Source organism: Garra rufa, chromosome 2, assembly GCF_049309525.1.
Source record: "Garra rufa chromosome 2, GarRuf1.0, whole genome shotgun sequence".
Lineage (NCBI taxonomy): Eukaryota > Metazoa > Chordata > Actinopteri > Cypriniformes > Cyprinidae > Garra > Garra rufa.
This window is the reverse complement of record NC_133362.1, coordinates 15,459,571-15,479,028: the sequence shown is the minus strand read 5'-3', so window position 1 is coordinate 15,479,028 and position 19,458 is coordinate 15,459,571. Positions and strand designations below refer to the sequence as shown.

The 19,458-nt window shown below is 35.5% G+C and overlaps 1 protein-coding gene across 1 annotated transcript in view; it reads left to right on the top strand.

The window, feature by feature from the left end:
• The window catches only part of LOC141325868 (nesprin-2-like), an 84,274-nt gene that overhangs the window by 63,273 nt on the left and 1,543 nt on the right, over positions 1–19,458 (top strand). The window contains exons 59-74 of the mRNA XM_073834595.1: positions 6,532–6,694; positions 7,678–7,865; positions 7,951–8,101; positions 8,468–8,650; positions 10,093–10,230; positions 10,325–10,519; positions 10,607–10,916; positions 12,683–12,751; positions 13,143–13,273; positions 13,372–13,495; positions 13,570–13,784; positions 15,896–16,096; positions 16,638–16,766; positions 16,897–17,088; positions 17,196–17,243; positions 17,539–17,588. Coding sequence (XP_073690696.1) covers positions 6,532–6,694; positions 7,678–7,865; positions 7,951–8,101; positions 8,468–8,650; positions 10,093–10,230; positions 10,325–10,519; positions 10,607–10,916; positions 12,683–12,751; positions 13,143–13,273; positions 13,372–13,495; positions 13,570–13,784; positions 15,896–16,096; positions 16,638–16,766; positions 16,897–17,088; positions 17,196–17,243; positions 17,539–17,588 — 2,487 coding nt within the window. The remainder of the gene's footprint in view (positions 1–6,531; positions 6,695–7,677; positions 7,866–7,950; positions 8,102–8,467; positions 8,651–10,092; positions 10,231–10,324; positions 10,520–10,606; positions 10,917–12,682; positions 12,752–13,142; positions 13,274–13,371; positions 13,496–13,569; positions 13,785–15,895; positions 16,097–16,637; positions 16,767–16,896; positions 17,089–17,195; positions 17,244–17,538; positions 17,589–19,458) is intronic.

Sequence of the window (19,458 nt, the reverse complement as noted above, 5' to 3'; positions counted from 1 at the left end):
TTAATGCATCTATATTTATTTAAAAGTACCGTTTTCTGCTATAAAAAAACTTTTTGTGCAGTGGAAAGTTTCATGTATTTTAAGTTCTTCTTGGAACCATCAATGTGAGTAAAGAACGTTTATTTTTAAAATTCAAAATACAATTGGAACATTGCGACAATAAGCAGATCAGCTGATGGTATGTCTTTTAATGTAATTGTGTTGCTTAAAGGAACACTCCACTTTTTTTGGAAATTTTCCGCCGATCTTAGTACATGATAGAACTGCAGAAGAGTCAAGTTTTAAATAGGGCAAATATCGAAACTCGGCCATTTTTGAACGTGATGCTATTGGTCTCATAGGATTCAATGATCTAAGCTAAGCTATACTAAAAGTGATATCGCCAGAACAGGAGAACTGCTGAATGGATTTCAAAACGGTAAAAATCAAGTTATTTACTCAGGGGGAGTTGGAGAATGAGCCTATTTCCAAAAAAAGTGGAGTGTTCCTTTAACAGAGGGTTTGGAGGTTATAAGGGAAAGAAGCCAGTGGCCTGTTGGACTCTTTTTACCTGTAGCTTCCTCTTGCCTCATAAAAGCAGATCAATTCACCTGTAGAGCTTTATATCCTCATATCTGCATTTGAGCAAAAATCTCTGCATTCACACTAAGAGTAATTAAAATTCTATAGGCAGCCAGGTCTTTTGTTTGCTTGTTTTAATCTGCTTTGCAAACAGGCAGGCAGACAAATTATGCCTTGCTACAGACATTTCCATCATAGTTCTCAGCAGAGCAGATTACTGAGTGTCTATAAGCGATTTGAACGTTAACTCTGGCTCTGTGCCACTAATATCAAGGTTTTAGAGCTAACACTGGCTGTGCAGGTGCATGTAGACACTAAAAGTAGCTTTGTGGATCAGTAGGTAACCAAGCACGAGACCTGGCTGTTTGTCGGCTCTCACCTTGAGCTGGAGCTTTATGCCTGTCAGTATTGCTTTCCATCAACCACTGAGACTCCACAAGCACGAATTTAACCTAAAACACAAGCAGTCAGCTGTTTGTCATCTAAAATTAAACACCTACAGGATGATACAAGATCACCTTGTCAGTGATGATGATGATCCAGCTTGCTGTCTAATATATATTTTGTTGAACTATTCCTTTAAATTAACTTTGTGTACACAGTTTGTGTCGATAATGCTGTTGAAGTCATTTGTTTGTTCTGTGTCTGAGGTTAAAGTTCATAGGCATGCCTGGGCCTGTCTGTCTCAGCTGGTTGCTCTGTTTTCATTATCACTATCAAGTGTTTAGAGTTTATTTTTAGCCTGTATTTAGACCATTTGAAGAGATATGTTCATATATGATTTCTGATGAATCATGTGACATTAAAGACTGGAGTAATGGCTGCTAAAAGTTCAGCTTTGCCAGCACAATGTTTTTTTTTTACAATATTACTGTTTTTACTGTATTTTTAACACATAAATGCAGCCTTGGTGAACTTGAGAATGCCAGTTTATATGTCAGTGTATATATTTGTGTCACTCACACAAACTTGCAAATGGGAGTGTGCGACTGAGACAAGTCTCTAAGCAGGATTACAGAAGTTGACACAGACACGTCCGACTCTTTTGTCAGCTAAAATCACAGCAGAGTTCACCCTCACAGCATCTGCACACACGGCAGCTGCTGTCTGCTAGCACGGGCCTTTGTGTCCACTCGCCGCCCCATAAGTCTTCTGTCTACACTTATTGTGTCTCTCAGCCAATCAGCTTCAAAGCTCTGTCCTTCTGCTCTTTTGCTATTTGCTGAGTGATGGCAGCCATTGTATTACTGAACCCTTGGCATCTTACAAAACCCTGCTCACTATTGCTGGACAAAGGGCTAAAATGGGACAGATGTTATGTTGAACACACACATAAACGATCTTGAAGATTCCCATTGAGGAAAGTTCATTAAAACTCTCCGCTCACTATTTTAAGAGCCATTTTACACTCCTCTGTGGGATGTTGACCAAAGTGCTTAGATGAGGAAATTTGTTTTCCAGTTTGCACTCAGGTGTTCAGACACCTGTAGCTGGAATCGTTTCTATGGCAACAAGTTGCCGTAAGCTTATTTTAGTCTGTGACAACATTGCCTGCTTGTGTATGTGCCATTTTGTGTGTCTCCTCACAAATAAAATTCCACATTTTAACATAATCTTTATCCACCATGACTATCGTCCTGAATGGCTATCAAATACTGACTAACCGTGAAGTGGGACGATTGAATTAAACCCTTCAGGGAGCTGAAGTGTGCTCTGAATCTTCCCAACAACCGTGAATTACCCTCTTCTAAAGACTGAAATACTTTGACATGCAGCCTATGTGAGGCCCACCAATGTGGTTCCCTGTGGCCCAGATTTATCAACTCATTTATCTCGACAGCTTGAAAATAAGCATGCTGGAGAAGCTTGAACCTGAATCAATTACAAATTAACTCTATTTTGCTTTGTATTTTCACTGTGAACACAGTGCTCACACTCTACAAACTACAAAATGGCACAGAATACTGCAAAAGTACACCTAGTGTATTGCAGATGTATGCAGTGGCTCTGAGTGGTTATTAGCATGTTGCTAGTTTAGCTAGGGTGTTCTGTGTTGAAGGTGTTTCTATGTGTTGTTTCGAGTTGCCTTGAACATTAGTGATGTTCTCGTACCTGTTGCTTAGAGAAATGGCACAGTGTTCTTCTGGGATTAATAATCTGTTCAGGATAGGTTTGGATTTAATTAGCTTTAGCACATGGAACATAATCTCAGACCACAGAGGACTACAACGCATGTACAATCCTTGTTTGAACTCTCATGTACTCACACAAAGACTTATTATATTTACACTTCCTAACTGTTATTGGGCAAGATACTTGTTTGTGAAAGAAAATAACTTTTAAAAGTGCTGTCAGACATGCTCAGCTAATTACTACATGTTTGCCTATATGCTAGTTTTGCACATTCAGGCTCACCCTGTACACTCATATTGCCACATAAAACAGTCCCAAAAGGTTTTTGAACAAGTACACATGCTAAAGTAATGTTTCTGGTCCTCTGTTTGTTCTTGTTTGTTGGTCTCAGTTGGTTAATTAATACAACTAGTCCAAAAGGTCTAAATATCTGAGGAAAGAAGGTGTGTGTCGCCAAACTGAACCAGTTTTTCCACCCTGGTGAAAAAAACAGCTAAAACCAGCCTAGGCTGGTTGGCGGGTTTTAGCTGGTCAACCAGCCTGGTTTTAGCTGGTCATAGCTGGTCGGCAGGCTGGTTTTAGAGGGGTTTTGACCTTTTTTCCAGCCTGGCCTTAGCTGGTCAGGCTGGAAAACCACCAGCTAAAACCAGCCTGACCAGCCTGGCCAGGCTGGGAGACCAGCTAAAACCAGCTACTTCCATCTTAAACCAGCCAATACCAGCCAACCAGCCTAGGCTGGTTTTAGCTGTTTTTTTCAGCAGGGCAAGAATCTTGAAAACATTCATGTTTGTTCTTATCATTTCCAGTCAGGTTTGTGAAATATTAGGCTAATATCTTAATTAATACTGCTTGTACATATCTTTACCACCTATTAACTTTAGTTTGTCAAAATTGTGCCCTTTCCTGCTTACTAAGTCCTTCTCTATATGATTTAGCAGCTTCCACAAGTTTTTCCCATGTTTTAGACTGCATAAATTAGCAGAACAACATATTCAGTAGTACATTAACCGTGCAAGTTGTTTACATCCGAGTATTGCCAATATGGCCGCTCATCCGGCCTGACTGACCAAATTGTGACATAAGTGCAAACCCTCTATTAGTCCCAAAAGGTGTTTGGACACTAAAGCCACAATTAACAAGGTACATCTAAAAAAACAAATGATGCTAGAAATCTCCTCAAAAACAGCTTTAAAGGAAGACACTGGCCAAAACACTTTTTTCATGCACCTGTTAAGTTTGAGATTTTGGCCTTTTTTGTTTTTTCATGAAGTGTTTTTTCAGACTAGTGGAAAGAAAACATCCCAGAGACACTGTTAAGTGTTTCTTTTATAGCACTTTATCTATGTGTGTCAATACATTTCCATTACAATACATATTTTTAAAGGCTGTTTTCTCAAAATGAGTTTATTCTCCTACACTGAGCCATAAATCTCCACTTCAGTAGCACTTACACATACCAAACTTTACATTTTTATTCTTGTCTATATCCTGAAGGTTTTTTACTGAGGGATTTGTTAATATATAATTTGCTTGATTTTATTCCCTATAAAAACAGTTTTAAAAAAACTATTGTTTTCTGTCTTTTTTTTTAAGTTTTTTTTGGAATTATGGAGTGACAAAATGAGGTACCCAAAATTCCTTTTGTAAAAACATGACACTAATATGTCAAAAAAGAATTTTGAAACTGACTTCATCTAGTGTTTACATTTTTGTACTAGAAATGTACCAAAATTGGCGCATATTTCATTCAATAATGCCTAACCTAACATTTTAGAAAACTTGTAATACAAAAAATGTGTGCAGTTATCAATGTAATTAATCAACTGAGTAAGTAAGATGATAACTATTCATTTTTTACCCTTTTCACCTGCAGTGTCTCGCCTTAATGCTTCTGGTGCTCTATTCTTGTTTGTCTGCCTGGTTACAGTTGGTTAATTGCTGTTATTGCTGTTATGTAGAAAAATAGAGTATACTCACCATCTCCACTGTAACTGACGCATCTCTTGGCCATTCAGTGAGAGGGAGAGAGGGGGGGGGGGGTTGAATATGAGAGAGGGACAGGAGGGTGGGAGCAATGTATACAGCAGCTCACGGTCTGTGAGACAAGCGTGTTTTAGATCAGCCACAGCCATTAAGACAGACATGCTAACGCTAACACGAGAGAGCCATGGAGCCTCACCAGTCTGCGAGTAAGTGTTTGCTAATTGCACACACGCGGGGCATTCATATAAGCATGCATGCATGTGTGCGTGAGGGGGATGGGCAGTGCTTTTGTCAGTGTGTGTGTGTGTTCAGTGGCTAACACTAGCCTCTGTGCAGGACTGATCAGATTCAGCTTTGCATGGAAACACAATTGTTTCTAGGGAGGACGTGCGTGCTTGTTATGTGCAGATGGTGCATGGTCTCAATTCTAAACAGATATGCACCAAAAACAGGCTGTAAAGAGCGTGCAAGATGCATGCATCTGGAATCATGCACCATGCATAGAATCATGCACACTCAATGCTTTATTCATAAAGTGTATCTTTCTAAATCTTGTCATCTTTTAAGCCATTTATGTTTATATTGATGTAATATTTTATTGCACCAAATATTGTGTGACTTCATTTTGTTTGTGATAATGCAAATAGCACTTGTGTTTGTCACAGTAGGAATAAACCCTCTAATACGTACACCAAACGCTTCGATGCATTGCTGTCACGTGCAATGGAGTTGTTGTGTGATGTCACTTCTTCCACATCAGCACTCTGGTTTGTTTTGGTCGGACCTCCATTGGAAATGTCACATGACTATGAAGGAATGCCCCCATCCTCTTAGTCACATGACGTCACTCTTAGAGTAGCGTAAAAGCCATCAACATGCGAATAGTCCTAACGCTGAGTGTTCTGGTCTGGGTTGAATAGATTGCGACAGACGGACCTGATGTGGGTCACTGCACACTCAAACCTAATAAAAAGCCTTTTGTCCTGCATTGTGTCTTTGTAAACCTCAGCTGGCAGTCTTGCTGTATAGGAATGACACTAGGTCAAGGAATGTTTGCTTTTTATGTGAACTGTTCCTCATGTACCATACAGAATCTATTTCTATGTGATAACGTGTAAACCCCTAAAGACAGACAATGTTTTGGTAAAACCGTGTTTCATATCAACAATATTTCACTTATTTTTTTAAATAATAATTTTTAACTAAAGAAATTGCTTTAGCAAAGACATTTAAAAACCCCTGTAGTGAAAATGAATGTGAAAAATGTGAAAAAGGACACTAAAAAAGTGGGCAGACACTGTTGCTCTCTATAGAAGAAATGATGACTGTGACTGACTACTGTTTTAGAGGAAAGCAAATGTCCAAACAATCAAAACTCTTACTGTTAAGTGATACACACTGTGTGACAGGGCCAGAAATTAACAAGGGCTTGTGGCAAAAATTACACCTAAATGAACAAAAATTCCCCATAAATTCAAGACAAAGGGGCAAAAAAACACCTGCTATGTGATACACAAAGGTTATTAGAATAGTTTATTTCGCTCTTTTCGTTTAAAGTATGATAGTTTGTAAGTAATGGAATTCATATTTTTGTGATTGAAAGACTGAAAATTCTGGGTCTTGAATAAGTAAAAAAAATAAAAAAAAATAAGAATACGATATCAATCTTTTTTTAAAAAGTTTTCTTTTTATGGTATAAAATCCAAATGTGACTTTGGATTTTATACCATACGAGTTTGATTCTAAGCTTGATGTCCTTTCCTAATCTGGTTCCTCTCTCCCCTCTTATTGCTTCCTGTCTCCTTTTACAGTGTTCTATTGACTACCAGCAAAAAATGACTGATTGTATTTCAGGGTGAGGAAGCTAAAGGAGACGCTGGTGACAGTGCAGCAGCTGGATAAGAACATGAGTAATCTCCGAACCTGGCTTTCCCGCGTTGAGGGGGAGCTGGCCAAACCCATCATCTACAGTGTCTGCCACAATGATGAGATACAGCGTAAACTAGCAGAGCATCAGGTAATCTGTGCATTCATTAACAAAACCACAATAACACTATATATATATATATATATATATATATATATATATATATATATATATGTGTATATATTAGGGCAGTCAAATCGATTAATCACAATTAATCACATCCAAAATAAAATTTTATGTTTACACAATAAATGTGTGCGTATTATGTATATTTATATGTATTTATAAATACACATACATACGTTTAATTATTCAAACTTTTATTTTTGATGCAATTAATTGCGATTAATGGATTTGAGAAATATCCACCTTATTTTTTTACATAAGACTGGCTTTCAGTCTCATCTACGTCCAACTATTTTTAACTGTACAAAACAGCTGGTTTTGCTGCTTTATATTGCAAATTGGTGTCTTACCATGTTATTTGTGACCTTGAACCAAAAAATGAGTCTTAAGTAGCACAGATACATTTGTAGCAATAGCCAAAAATACATTGTATGGGTCAAAATGATCGATTTCTCTTTTTTGCCAAAAATCATTAGGATATTAAGTAAAGATCATGTTCCATGAAGATATTTTTTGAATTTCCTACCATAAATATATTAAAACTTAATTTTTGATTAGTAATATGCATTGCTAAGAGCTTCATTTGGACAATTTTAAAGGCGATTTTCTCAATATTTTGATTCTTTTGCACCCTCAGATTTTCACATAATTGTATTTTGGCCAAACATTATAATATAATATATGATCCTATACTAACAAACCATTTAAAAAAAAATTAACCTTATGACTGGTTTTGTGGTCAAGGGGCACATTTTAATGTATTATCTTACTTATAAGCAACACTGGTTTGTAGTGCAAACTGTTTTACTGTTATTTTCTTAATGAACCTGAAGAATGAGGTGGATAGAATTAGAACAGTTATTAAAACTTTATAGTTATAATTATACTAAGTTATCATCCTTGGTGTGAACAAACCTTTAAAGTGTGATTTTGTTGTTCTCCACTAGGACTTGCAGAGAGACATTGAACAGCACACAGAAGGTGTGGCGTCTGTTCTGACCCTGTGTGATGTTTTGCTCCATGATGCGGATGCTTGTGGCAGCGATGGAGAGAACGACTCTATTCAGCAAACCACACTCAGCCTGGACCGCCGCTGGAGGAACATATGTGCCATGTCTATGGAGAGGAGAATGAGGTTAGTGCAAACACCCAAATCAACATGTTTGCATCAATGTCACACTTTTTTTTCTGATCACTGTAATCTATACTGTCCTCTGCAGGATTGAGGAGACATGGCGTCTGTGGAGCAAGTTCCTTGATGATTATGCACGCTTTGAAGACTGGCTGAACACAGCAGAACGTACTGCAGCCAACCCTGCCACCAAAGACGTTCTCTACACTTGTGCTAAAGAGGAACTCAAAAAGTTTGAGGTCTGTTTCTGTGTAGATCTAATTAAGATTTTTTTTTACTAATAGTAGCCTGTTCATCATCTGAGTAATAGCACCAGAACTGTCATAAATTAAAATTAGATTAAAATTAATACTTTAAGGATAGTTCACCCAAAAATGAAAATTCTGTCATTAATTACTCACCCTCATGTTGTTCCAAAGCCAACTTTTTCCAAGTATAATGAACCTTTTGTGCAGCGGATAAGTTCCATGGAAGTCAAAGGTTCCTCATGGAACTATAAATGGCAATAAATGACCTGTTTTTTAGAGTGTAGTGGCTTTCACATTTGTGGTTGTCTAAACATAATCTGGACTATTAACACTGTTTCGAAACATGCACACATGCAGGCATTCCAGCGCCAGGTCCATGAGCGCCTGACACAGCTGGAGCTGGTGAACAAACAATACCGACGTCTGGCACGAGAGAACCGGACAGACGGTGCCAGTAAGCTGAAGTTGATGGTGCACGAGGGAAACCAGCGCTGGGATACGCTACAGAAGAGAGTGGCTGCCGTGCTCCGCAGGTTAAAGGTCAGACTTCAGTCATACATTACTGTTCAAAAGTCAATAATATATGTATTTTTTATTTAGCAAGGACACAATAAATTGATCAAAAGTGACAATACACCATTTGTTGTGTTACAAGATTTCTATTTCAAATAAATGCATTTTTTTACGTTCATTTATTCATTAAAGATATCAAAAATATCAAGCAGTACAACTGTTTATATCAATAAAAGATGTTTCTAGAGCAACAAATCAGTGTATAAATTATTTCTGAAGGATCACGTGACACTGAAGACTAGAGTAATGGCTGAAAATGTAGCTTTGCCATCACAAAAATAAATTACATTTTGAAATATATTACTATGTATGTAAATATTTTACAATATTACTGTTTTTACTGTGTTTTTAATCAAATACATGCAACCTTGGTGAGCAATTCTTTAAAACAGTACTTTTTTTTTTTTAACTATTTTGAATGTTTTTTAAAGAAGTCTCTTCTGCTCCCAAGTATGCATTTATTTGATCCAAAGTACAGCTAAAACAGAAAAATTTTGAAATATGTTTACTATTTATAGTAACTGTTTTCTATTTAAATATAATTTATTCCCATGAGCTAAATTTTCAGCATCTTTAATCCAGGCTTTAGTGTCACATGATCCTTCAGAAATCATTCTAATATGATGATTTGCTGTCCACATTTATTATTGTTGTTATAAATATTTAAAACAGTTGAGTACATTTTTTTCAGGATTCTTTCATAAATAGAAAGATCCAAAGGTCAACATTTATCTGAAACAAAAAGCTTTTATTATATTTATTGACACTATACACTTTACCATTCAAAAACTTTTTTTTTTGTTTTTGGGAAAGAAATTATATAAATTAATACTTGAATACTTTTATTCAGCAAGGATGCTTTAAATTGATCATGCTGTTCTTCTGAACTTTGTATTCATCAAAGAAACCGGAAAAAAATATACTCTGCTGTTTTCAACATAATAGTAATAATAAATGAGAAGAAAATACAATTTTTGAGCAGCAAATCAGAATATTTGAATGATTTCTGAAGAATCATGTGACTGGAGCAGTGATGCTAAAAATTCAGCTTTGAAGTCACTGAAATAACATTTTACATTTTAAAATATATTATAAAACAGTTATTTTAAATAGTATTTGCTGTACTTTGGATCAAATAAATGCAGGCTTGGTGAGCAGAAGAGACTTCTTAAAAAAACTTTAAAAATCTTACTGTTCAAATACGTTTGACTGGTAGTGTATTTTAAATTCTCAATACTGACTGGTTTGGAAATGGCACTTCATAAACCTAAAAACCTGCAAAAATGTTAAAATTAATTGCATCTCTGACCTTCAATTCTTCGTTTCCATGATAACAAAGTATACCTTTTTTGGACAAACCTCAATTTTCTAAAATGTTACTAAGCTCTAAATGCTTCTCTTCTCTACAGCACTTCACATCTCAGCGTGATGACTTTGAAGGAACACGGGAGGGGATTCTGGTCTGGCTGACTGAAATGGACCTTCAGCTCACCAATGTAGAGCATTTTTCAGAGAGCGATATCCATGAAAAGATGCGTCAACTAAACGTCAGTACACTCTGATTTTATGTATATATTTCTATTGAATGAGTCTAGTCACAAAATTTGAATAAAAAATAATTTGTGATTTGACCTCCCACAGGCATTTCAGCAGGAGATCACTCTAAACACAAACAAGATAGATGCTCTGATTGTATTTGGAGAGAACCTGATCCAGAAGAGTGCTCCGGTGGATGCCGTACTCATTGAAGATGAACTAGAGGAGCTGCACTCTTACTGCCAGGAAGTGTTTGGGAGAGTGGCCCGATTCCACCACCGTCTCATCAGCAGACGCCCGGTCAGTTTGAAAAGACAGATCTCACAAACATTGAACAATACTCTCTTGACTGAGTACTAACTTTTACCCTTCCCACTCTTCTCATAGGTACTTGAGGAAGACAGAGAGTTCTCAGACAGAGACACAGATCCGGAGGACTCGGCTGATTTCAGTGGGGTGTGGGAGAGGGAAAGGGAGGAGGACGAGGAGGAAGAGGAGGCTGCGATGAGTTCTGATGTTTCTTTGACGGTACGTCAGGCCGTGTCTCAGTTGATACCACCTACTCTGGAGCGTTCAGGACGTGAGACACCCGTCAGTGTGGATTCTATCCCACTGGAGTGGGACCACACCGTCGATGTGGGAGGATCTTCATCTCCAGAGGATGATGAGGAGTTGACGTTCTACAGCGCCCTATCAGGTAACTCTTTACTGACTGGTTTCTGCTGCTCTAATTAAGAGAATAAAGTTGCAATATTTTGAGAATAAAGTCGAAATTAGGAAAATAAAGTTGAAATATTTTGAGAAAGAAATCGAAATTACTAGAATAAAGTCAAAATATATTTAAAAATATCAAAATTACAAAAATAAAGTTGAAATATTTTGAAAGAAGTAGAAATTATGAGATATAGTCAAAATATTTCAAGAATTAAATAGAAATTACAAGAATGAAGTCGAAATATTTTGAGAATAAAGTCAAAATTACAAGAATAAAGTCAGAATATTTTGAGAAATTGAAATTACGAGAATAAAGTTTAAATATTTTGAGAATAAAATCAAAATTACGAGAATAAAGTCGAAATATTTTAAGAAGTCGAAATTACGAGAATAAAGTCGAAATATTTTGAGAATTCAAAATTACGAGAATAAAGTTTAAATATTTTGAGAATAAAGTCGAAATTACGAGAATAAAGTCGAAATATTTTGAGAATTCAAAATTACGAGAATAAAGTTTAAATATTTTGAGAATAAAGTCAAAATTACGAGAATAAAGTCGAAATATTTTAAGTCGAAATTACGAGAATAAAGTCGAAATATTTTGAGAATTCAAAATTACGAGAATAAAGTTGAAATATTTTGAGAATAAATCAAAATTATGAGAATAAAGTCTGAATATTTTGATAATAAAGTCAAAATTACTAGAATAAAGTTGAAATATTTTGAAAATAAAGTCAAAATTACGAGAATAAAGTCTGAATATTTTGAGAATAAAGTCAAAATTACGAGAATAAAGTCGAAATGTGAGAATAAAGTTAAAATTACGAGAATAAAGTCTGAATATTTTAAGAAATCGAAATTACGAGAATAAAGTCAAAATATTTTGAAAATAAAGTCAAAATTACTAGAATGAAGTCGAAATATTTTGATATTACAAGAATAAAGTCGGAATATTTTGAGAATAAAGTCAAAATTATGAGAATAAAGTCTAAATACTTTGAGAATGAGTCAAAATTACGAGAATAAAGTTGAAATATTTTGAGAAGAAATCAAAATTACGAGAATAAAGTCAAAATATTTTTAAAATAAAGTCAAAATTATGAGAATAAAGTCGAAATACTTTGAGAATGAGTCAAAATTACGAGAATAAAGTTGAAATATTTTGAGAAGAAATCAAAATTACGAGAATAAAGTCAAAATATTTTAAAAATAAAGTCAAAATTATGAGAATAAAGTCGAAATATTTTCAGAATAAAGTCAAAATTACTAGAATAAAATTGAAATATTTTGATAATATTGTCAAAATTACAAGAATAAGTCAAAATATTTTGAGAATAAAGTCAAAATTACAAGAATACAGTCAAAATATTTTGAGAATAAAGTCACATTTGTCTTTATGTACAACTTTTGTTTTATATTGTTATATTAAAAAGGTGTTAATAATAATTAAGCTTGGCAACTAGTTAGTGTAAAATATGTTACACTGAAATATATAAAGAAACCAATAGCTGTTTCGTTGATGAAGCAACAAGCCTCAATTATTGAATGATCCATATCCAATTAGATTATCTAAAACTGCTCTAGTAATGTGTCTACTGTACATCTTCATGTTGTCTGCTGCTCTTTTATACTCAATACTCTGATATATCTCGATCTCTCTGTCTGTTACATGACTCTCTATTAGTCTAGTTTATTCGGTCTGTTATAGCATCTATAGATCTCTGTCTGTCTGCCGCTCTTCTGTTGCAGATGTAGAAGTCACTGAGAGCACTCAGTCGTTTATTAAAGCTACATCGAAAGCTCTGAAGGCTGTGTCCGGTAGGCATCAGCCTGCTGCATGCTGTCAGCACCATCACTGCACGTTACATGCGTGTTTCAGCATATGTTTCCTTCATTCATCTCTAAATATAAGACATTTTATTCTTTGTGCTCACTGCCTGTTTGGTTAACAACTTCCTCTTTCAAGAAGCTGCCCATGTTTTTGAAATCCCATGGTGCTTGTTTTTATGTGCCAAGAATCTTCTTCAGCATGTGTTGCAGTACATATTCAAACAGATGTTTTTTATAATGCATGTTGGTTTTGTGACCAATTGCATTTTTATTCTTTTTTTATTACTGTAGCATGCTGTGCAACTGAGTGGTGATTTCCTGCATGCTCGTTCTGAGTGACATGAGGAGTTAAAATAACTCTTTCTGTCTCTCGCTTCAGGAGGACGGTCAATGGTGGAGACGTGGCACTCTCCCGATGCACCAGACAGGAAGCGAGCGAACAGAGAGATCATACGCAGTCTCACATCTTCACCTTCCAACAGCAGCGCTCAGTATCACCCACACGCCTATGTAAGTCCTCACATACACTACACTCACTAAATACACATTAACATTGGCAAACCCGTATAAAAACACATTTTGGTTGTTTTTCCTCTCTCTTTCTCCAGGATAAGCTCATGTCTGAGTGTGCTGGAAGTATAGACAGTATAAAACGAGTGAAACTGATTCTGAATGAGGAAGAACAACTGGACGATCAGGGTTTGATGGTCCTCTCCGCAGCAGATAAGACGGGTACTATTTTTTGTATTATATGCTATATGTTCACACATCAGTTGAGTTTCAATGACATCTGACATTTGCCCTCTAATCTTTGGCTTCAGGTGTGATCGAGCGATGGGAGCTCCTACAGGTGCAGTCGTGCAGCGTGCCGCAGGATCTTCAGCAGTGGCACAGACTCAACTCTGACCTCACTGATGTCATGGCATGGCTGAACGCTGTGATGCCTGAGCTAGAGAAACTTCAAACTCTACAGCCAAAAATCACCATCAGAGACATGGAGAGCAACATCCACAAACTAAAGGTACTGAGACATTTAGAAAGAAGAAAGTTAATAAACCATCATGGTTTCATGCGGGGATGTCATGATTCTTAGATTCAATCTGAGTGCTCGATTATTAAAAATCCTCAACTGCAGTTTGCCCATATCGAATAACCGATTCGTGCATTCCACGGATGACAATCCATGAAATGCATTATTAGACCATTTTCTAAGGCTGCATGATATATAGTAGTCAACATTTGAAGTGGATCAAAACCTTTCATCAAAGTTGTCCTAAAACTAAAAAAATACCAGTTCTTGTCTTAGGACAACTTTGATGAACTTTTTTGATCCACTTTAATTGTTGACTGCTGTATTAAACTCATTTAAAAATTGTAGTAAAACATGCTATTGTGAATTCACAAACACGCTTTAATTATTTACATGCGTGTAGGTAACGTACATGTGTGTAAGAGTGGCTCCATTTACAGTAAATGCTGCTCCACACAAACTGTAATCATTTACATGTGTGGAGCTCTCAAACTCCATCTCCGTGTATTGTTGTGAGTTTGCGTTTATTATAATGTTCACCTGGGAATGCAGTGTGCACCATTTAAAAATCATTTATAAACTTACACAAACACAGGAGAATACGTTATCTTTCTCAGTATGCTAACTGTTCATCGCGATTTCAAAATAAAGGTTTAAACCCTCGCTCTGAGTTTACATGTTTTGATGTCTACATATTCAAGAAATTACAATGGCTGTAGCATCGTAAAGAAATGGCCAAATATTAAAGATTAAGTCAATATTTGAATTAAATGTTGAGTCAATATGTGACCCTGGACCACAAAACCAGTCTTAAGTCACTGGGGTATATTTGTAGCAATAGCCAAAAATACATTGTATGGGTCAAAATTATTGTTTTTTCTTTTATGCCAAAAATCATTAGGAAATTATTTAAAGATCATGTTCCATGAAGATTTTTTGTAAAATTCCTACTATAAATGTATAAAAATGTAATTTTTGATTAGTAATATGCATTGTTAAGAACTTAATTTGGAGAAGTTTAAAGGTGATTTTCTCAGCATTTTGATTTTTTTTGCACCCTCAGATTCTAGATATTCAAATAGATGTATCTCGGCCAAATATTGTCCTATCCTAACAAACCATGCATCAATAGAAAGCTTATTTATTGAGCTTTCATATAATGTATACATCTCAATTTTGTAAAATTTAACCTTATGACTGGTTTTGTGGTCCTGGGTCACATATTATACAAGGAATGGATAAAAAAACAATCGTCTCTATTGTTTATAATACATTACGTATTTTAACAGTTTTGTCCACTAAAACAACATGATTACTTGCTTTTGATACTTTATTTGAACTAATTATTATTGCCTCATTGCTGTTATATACGTGTTTTACGTAATTGTAAAGGTGATTGTTTGCTTAGGTCTATTTATAATTATCCGATTACTCGATTAATCGTCAGAATAATCGACTGATTACTCGATTACTAAAATTATAAATGCAAAAATATTAAGCAGCACAACTGTTTTCAAGTTTCATAATAATAAAAAAATGCTTTTGAGAAGCAAATCTGCAGATTAGAATTATTTCTGAAGGATCATGTGACACTGAAGAAGTAATGATGCTGAAAATTCAGCTTTGATGTCAGGAATAAATTACATTTTAAAATATGTGACCCTGGACCACAAAACCAGTCATAAGGGTCAATTTTTTTTTAAACTGAGATTTATACCCTATCTGAAAACTGAATAAATAAGCTTTCCATTGATGTATCGTTTGTTAGAATAGTATAATACTTGGCTGAGATACAACTATTTGAAAATCTAGAATCTGGGGGTGCAAAAAAATCGAAATATTGTGAAAATCACTTTTAAAGTTGTCCAAATGTAGTTCCAAGCAACATGGTCCAGGCTCACATATGTTGAACTAGAAAACATTTTTATTGCAATCATTTTTCCACAGTCAATTGTACTGTATTTTCAGTGAAATAAATGCAGCTTTGGTGAGCATGTGAGACTTCTTTCAAAAAATTTACAGACCCTAAATTTTAAACAGTAGCGTTTATTGTTTATGCATTTACTGTATAGGTTCATTTTGTCATTTTGTTCTTTCCTTAGGACATGCAGAGGACTTTTAACGGCTACAAATCTGTGATGATTGGTGTTAATCTCAGTGGGCGGGCCTTCCAGCACGGAGACAGCACTGAACTACAAGAACTGCGTGAGAATCTGCAGTCAGCCAATCAAAAATGGGCACAGGCCTGTGCAGCCTTGGACAGCTGGGAACACAGACTGCATCAAGCACTCATGGAATGTCAGGTGAGGAAAAACAAGCTTGAAAAGTGGCACTGATACCAGAGTTTAGAAAATAAAGCACCATGAGTGTCTTAATTTGTTTTGCAACTGCAACACAAACATCTGTTTAGTAAGCACATGTCTGTGCACTTTCACACATTTGCACTTGTTGCTTTTTGTGTTTGATTTTATCTCAGGATGCAAAATCATAAAACCACAAAAAGTTTTTTAGTTTCAGAAATGCTGACTGCGCATTGTTCTTGAAATTACAGCGTACCATGAGTCATATTAAAGGTCTTAAACACTTCTCTTGAACGCTTTCAATCACTCATTCTGCTTTTAACTCAAGGAGTCAGCTAAGTTTTTAATTAGATTTGTACTTGGCAAAATGTGAGGGGGTTATTTTCAGGGCTTATTTAAAAATTGTATGCTATTTTTCCCAGTAACATCTTGTAGGACTTTTGTAAAGGTCCTGATATAGTAAAGCCTAAACCAAACACACAATGTAATAAAGGCCTGTGAGAAACAAACACAAACTTACTTGTTTATTCCGTTTTTTTCACAGGAGTTTCACGAGACTCTTCACTCTCTGCTGTTGTGGTTAGCTAAAGCAGAAAGCCAGCGCTACATGGTCAACATCCATGACCAAAATACAGACCTCAACATCCTGCAAGACCATCGAGACACACTCAAGGTAGAATAGTGTGCTTGTGTGCTGTTATTGTACAATATCTACACATATCTCCAAAAATAATTAAATCAAATGTTAATAAATGAGTTAAACCCATTTTACTGTTAATTGATGAAGTTTGTGCATATAATAGGCTGTTCAGCAGGACTTACAGTCTCGTGAGAGGGAGGTATACTGCCTGCAGGAGATCTCCTCACAGATCCTCCTACAGGACCAGGGAGAAGACACCCTGGAGGCCAAAGAAAAGGTTCACGTCATCAGCAACAAGTTACGACTGCTGATCAGACAGATTGCACATGACCTGCACACACTGCAAAGCAGACTGGTATGTTTCATTCGGTCTCACTCACACAAGCAGACTTTCTCCTCAGGCCAGACTGGTCTGATTCACTCTCACACACTGATGTTTCGATCCCTTCTATTCTGTCGCAGGACTCTTCAGGTCCAAATGTGGGCAGGACAGCACCAACACAACAGCAGGTAAAGAAACACTCTTTCCATTAATACCCCCTTCAGACTGGAAATGACAAGGATCTGATTGAGTTTCTGCTCAAATAAATTGGTGCTGTTTACAGAGCCTAGATTTATTATTATAGTTAATTGAATTGTTTAAAAAAAAAGTGAAATGAAGTAAAATGTTTGCAGTCGTAGGTCACCATTATATAGATTTTGTCTTCTAATGCTGCTCTTTAGAAGCTCTTTGGGTTTCGAAAGTGACAGTTAATGTGGTTACTAGGTGCTAATAAACACTGAGTTATTTGTCTTCTTTCTCTAGGAAGCCACAGGAGTTCAGGCTGTTACACGGGGATCTCCCACGAGTGTCAGGTACACGCTGATAGTATTACTATGTGTTCGTGACCTTGCGTTACCTTGCTGAAGTTGATGTCTTCTAGTACTCTCTTCACACTCTCTAGTTCTTCTCACTTTCACACATCTGCTCCACTTTCACCTCTTGAAAGACTCAACATGTACTTTATGCTAACCTTCACAAACTACAAAGTTAAGAAATAACTAATTTTAAAAACAAAGTTGAAATATGCATAGTTGACAAATAACATGTTAATGAATATTCTTAAAGCAACAACTTCATTTTAGGTTTAATGTTGAAAATGTTGGGGTCAGTTAGATTTTTTTTTTAAGGATTAATACTTTTAATCAGCAAGGATGGATTCAGTTGATCAAAAGTGACAGTAAAGCAAAAAAGTGGCACCAAAATGAACTAAAATGCTCCATAAATTTAAGACAAAAAATGACCCTGCACAAATAAATAATATGTGACCCTGGACCACAAAACCAGTCATAAGGTTAAATTTTACAAAACTGAGATGTATACATCATATGAAAATCAATAAATAAGCTTTCTATTGATATATGGTTTGTTAGGATAGGACAATATTTGGCTGAAATACATCTATTTGAAAATCTGGAATCTGAGGGTGCAAAAAATCAAAATACTGAGAAAATCACCTTTAAAGTTGTCCAAATTAAGTTCTTAACAATGCATATTACTAATCAAAAATTACATTTTGATATGTTTACAGTAGGAATTTTACAAAAAATCTTCATGGAACATAATCTTTACTTAATTTCATTGGCATAAAAGAAAAATCTATCATTTTGACCCATACAATGTATTTTTGGCTATTGCTACAAATATACCCCAGCGACTTAAGACTGGTTTTGTGGTCCAGGGTCACATATATTACAGCTGTCGTGATTGAAATGAAATGCGAAAATAAATGAAAAGTGTCAATTTTTGCTGAATTGCATTTAGATTTGCTCACTGCATCAGATTGCCTTATAACTAATCAAATGTGTTTCTGTTGAATTTAGGAATACATTGGCCAATCGGAGGAGCTTAGATTAGTCAGCGCTGAAAATACGCCAATCAGAGGCTTTTTTTGATTCCCTCATCATAAACAATACAGTGCAGATACAATGTAAATAAAATATTCATTTGGTAGCTTTAGTGATTATAACGGGAGTTTTTGCATAACTTGTACTAGACTTGGCTAACGTCATGTTTGTCTGTGAAGCCAGAATGTGAAATAAAAACGAAAACAAAAATGTTTTATATTGTTTTCTATATGTGACCCTGGACCACAAAACCAGTCATAAGGGTTGGGTTTTTTTTTTATTGAGATTCATACATCATCCATTGATGTATGGTTCGTTAGGATAGGACAATATTTGGCCGAAATACAACTATTTAAAAATCTAGAATCTGGAGTGCAAAAAAATCGAAATACTGAAATTGCCTGTAAAATTGTCCAAATGAAGTTCTTAGCAATGCATATTGGTAATTAAAATTAAGTTTTGTTACAAAATAAAATTTACAAAATATCTTCATGGAACATGATCTTTACTGGCTATTGCTACAAATATACCCGTGCAACTTCAGACTGGTTTTGTGGTCCAGGGTGACATATCGATATTAATAATCATTATTACAATATAAAGAGCAATAATCTACAATAATGATTTTTGTCATAATATTGAAGCCCTATGATCTCCTGGTTTTTACATGTATAATTTAGATTCAATTTTAAAGTCTATTGTTATTGACAACAGTTTAAAATACCAATTAAATTGGGTAAATTTAAGTCTTTGACATTAAAGACAACATACAGTTTTTATAATAATAAGGTGATTATAAAAATTGCCCCCACAAATGTAAAACATGCCTCTGAAAATC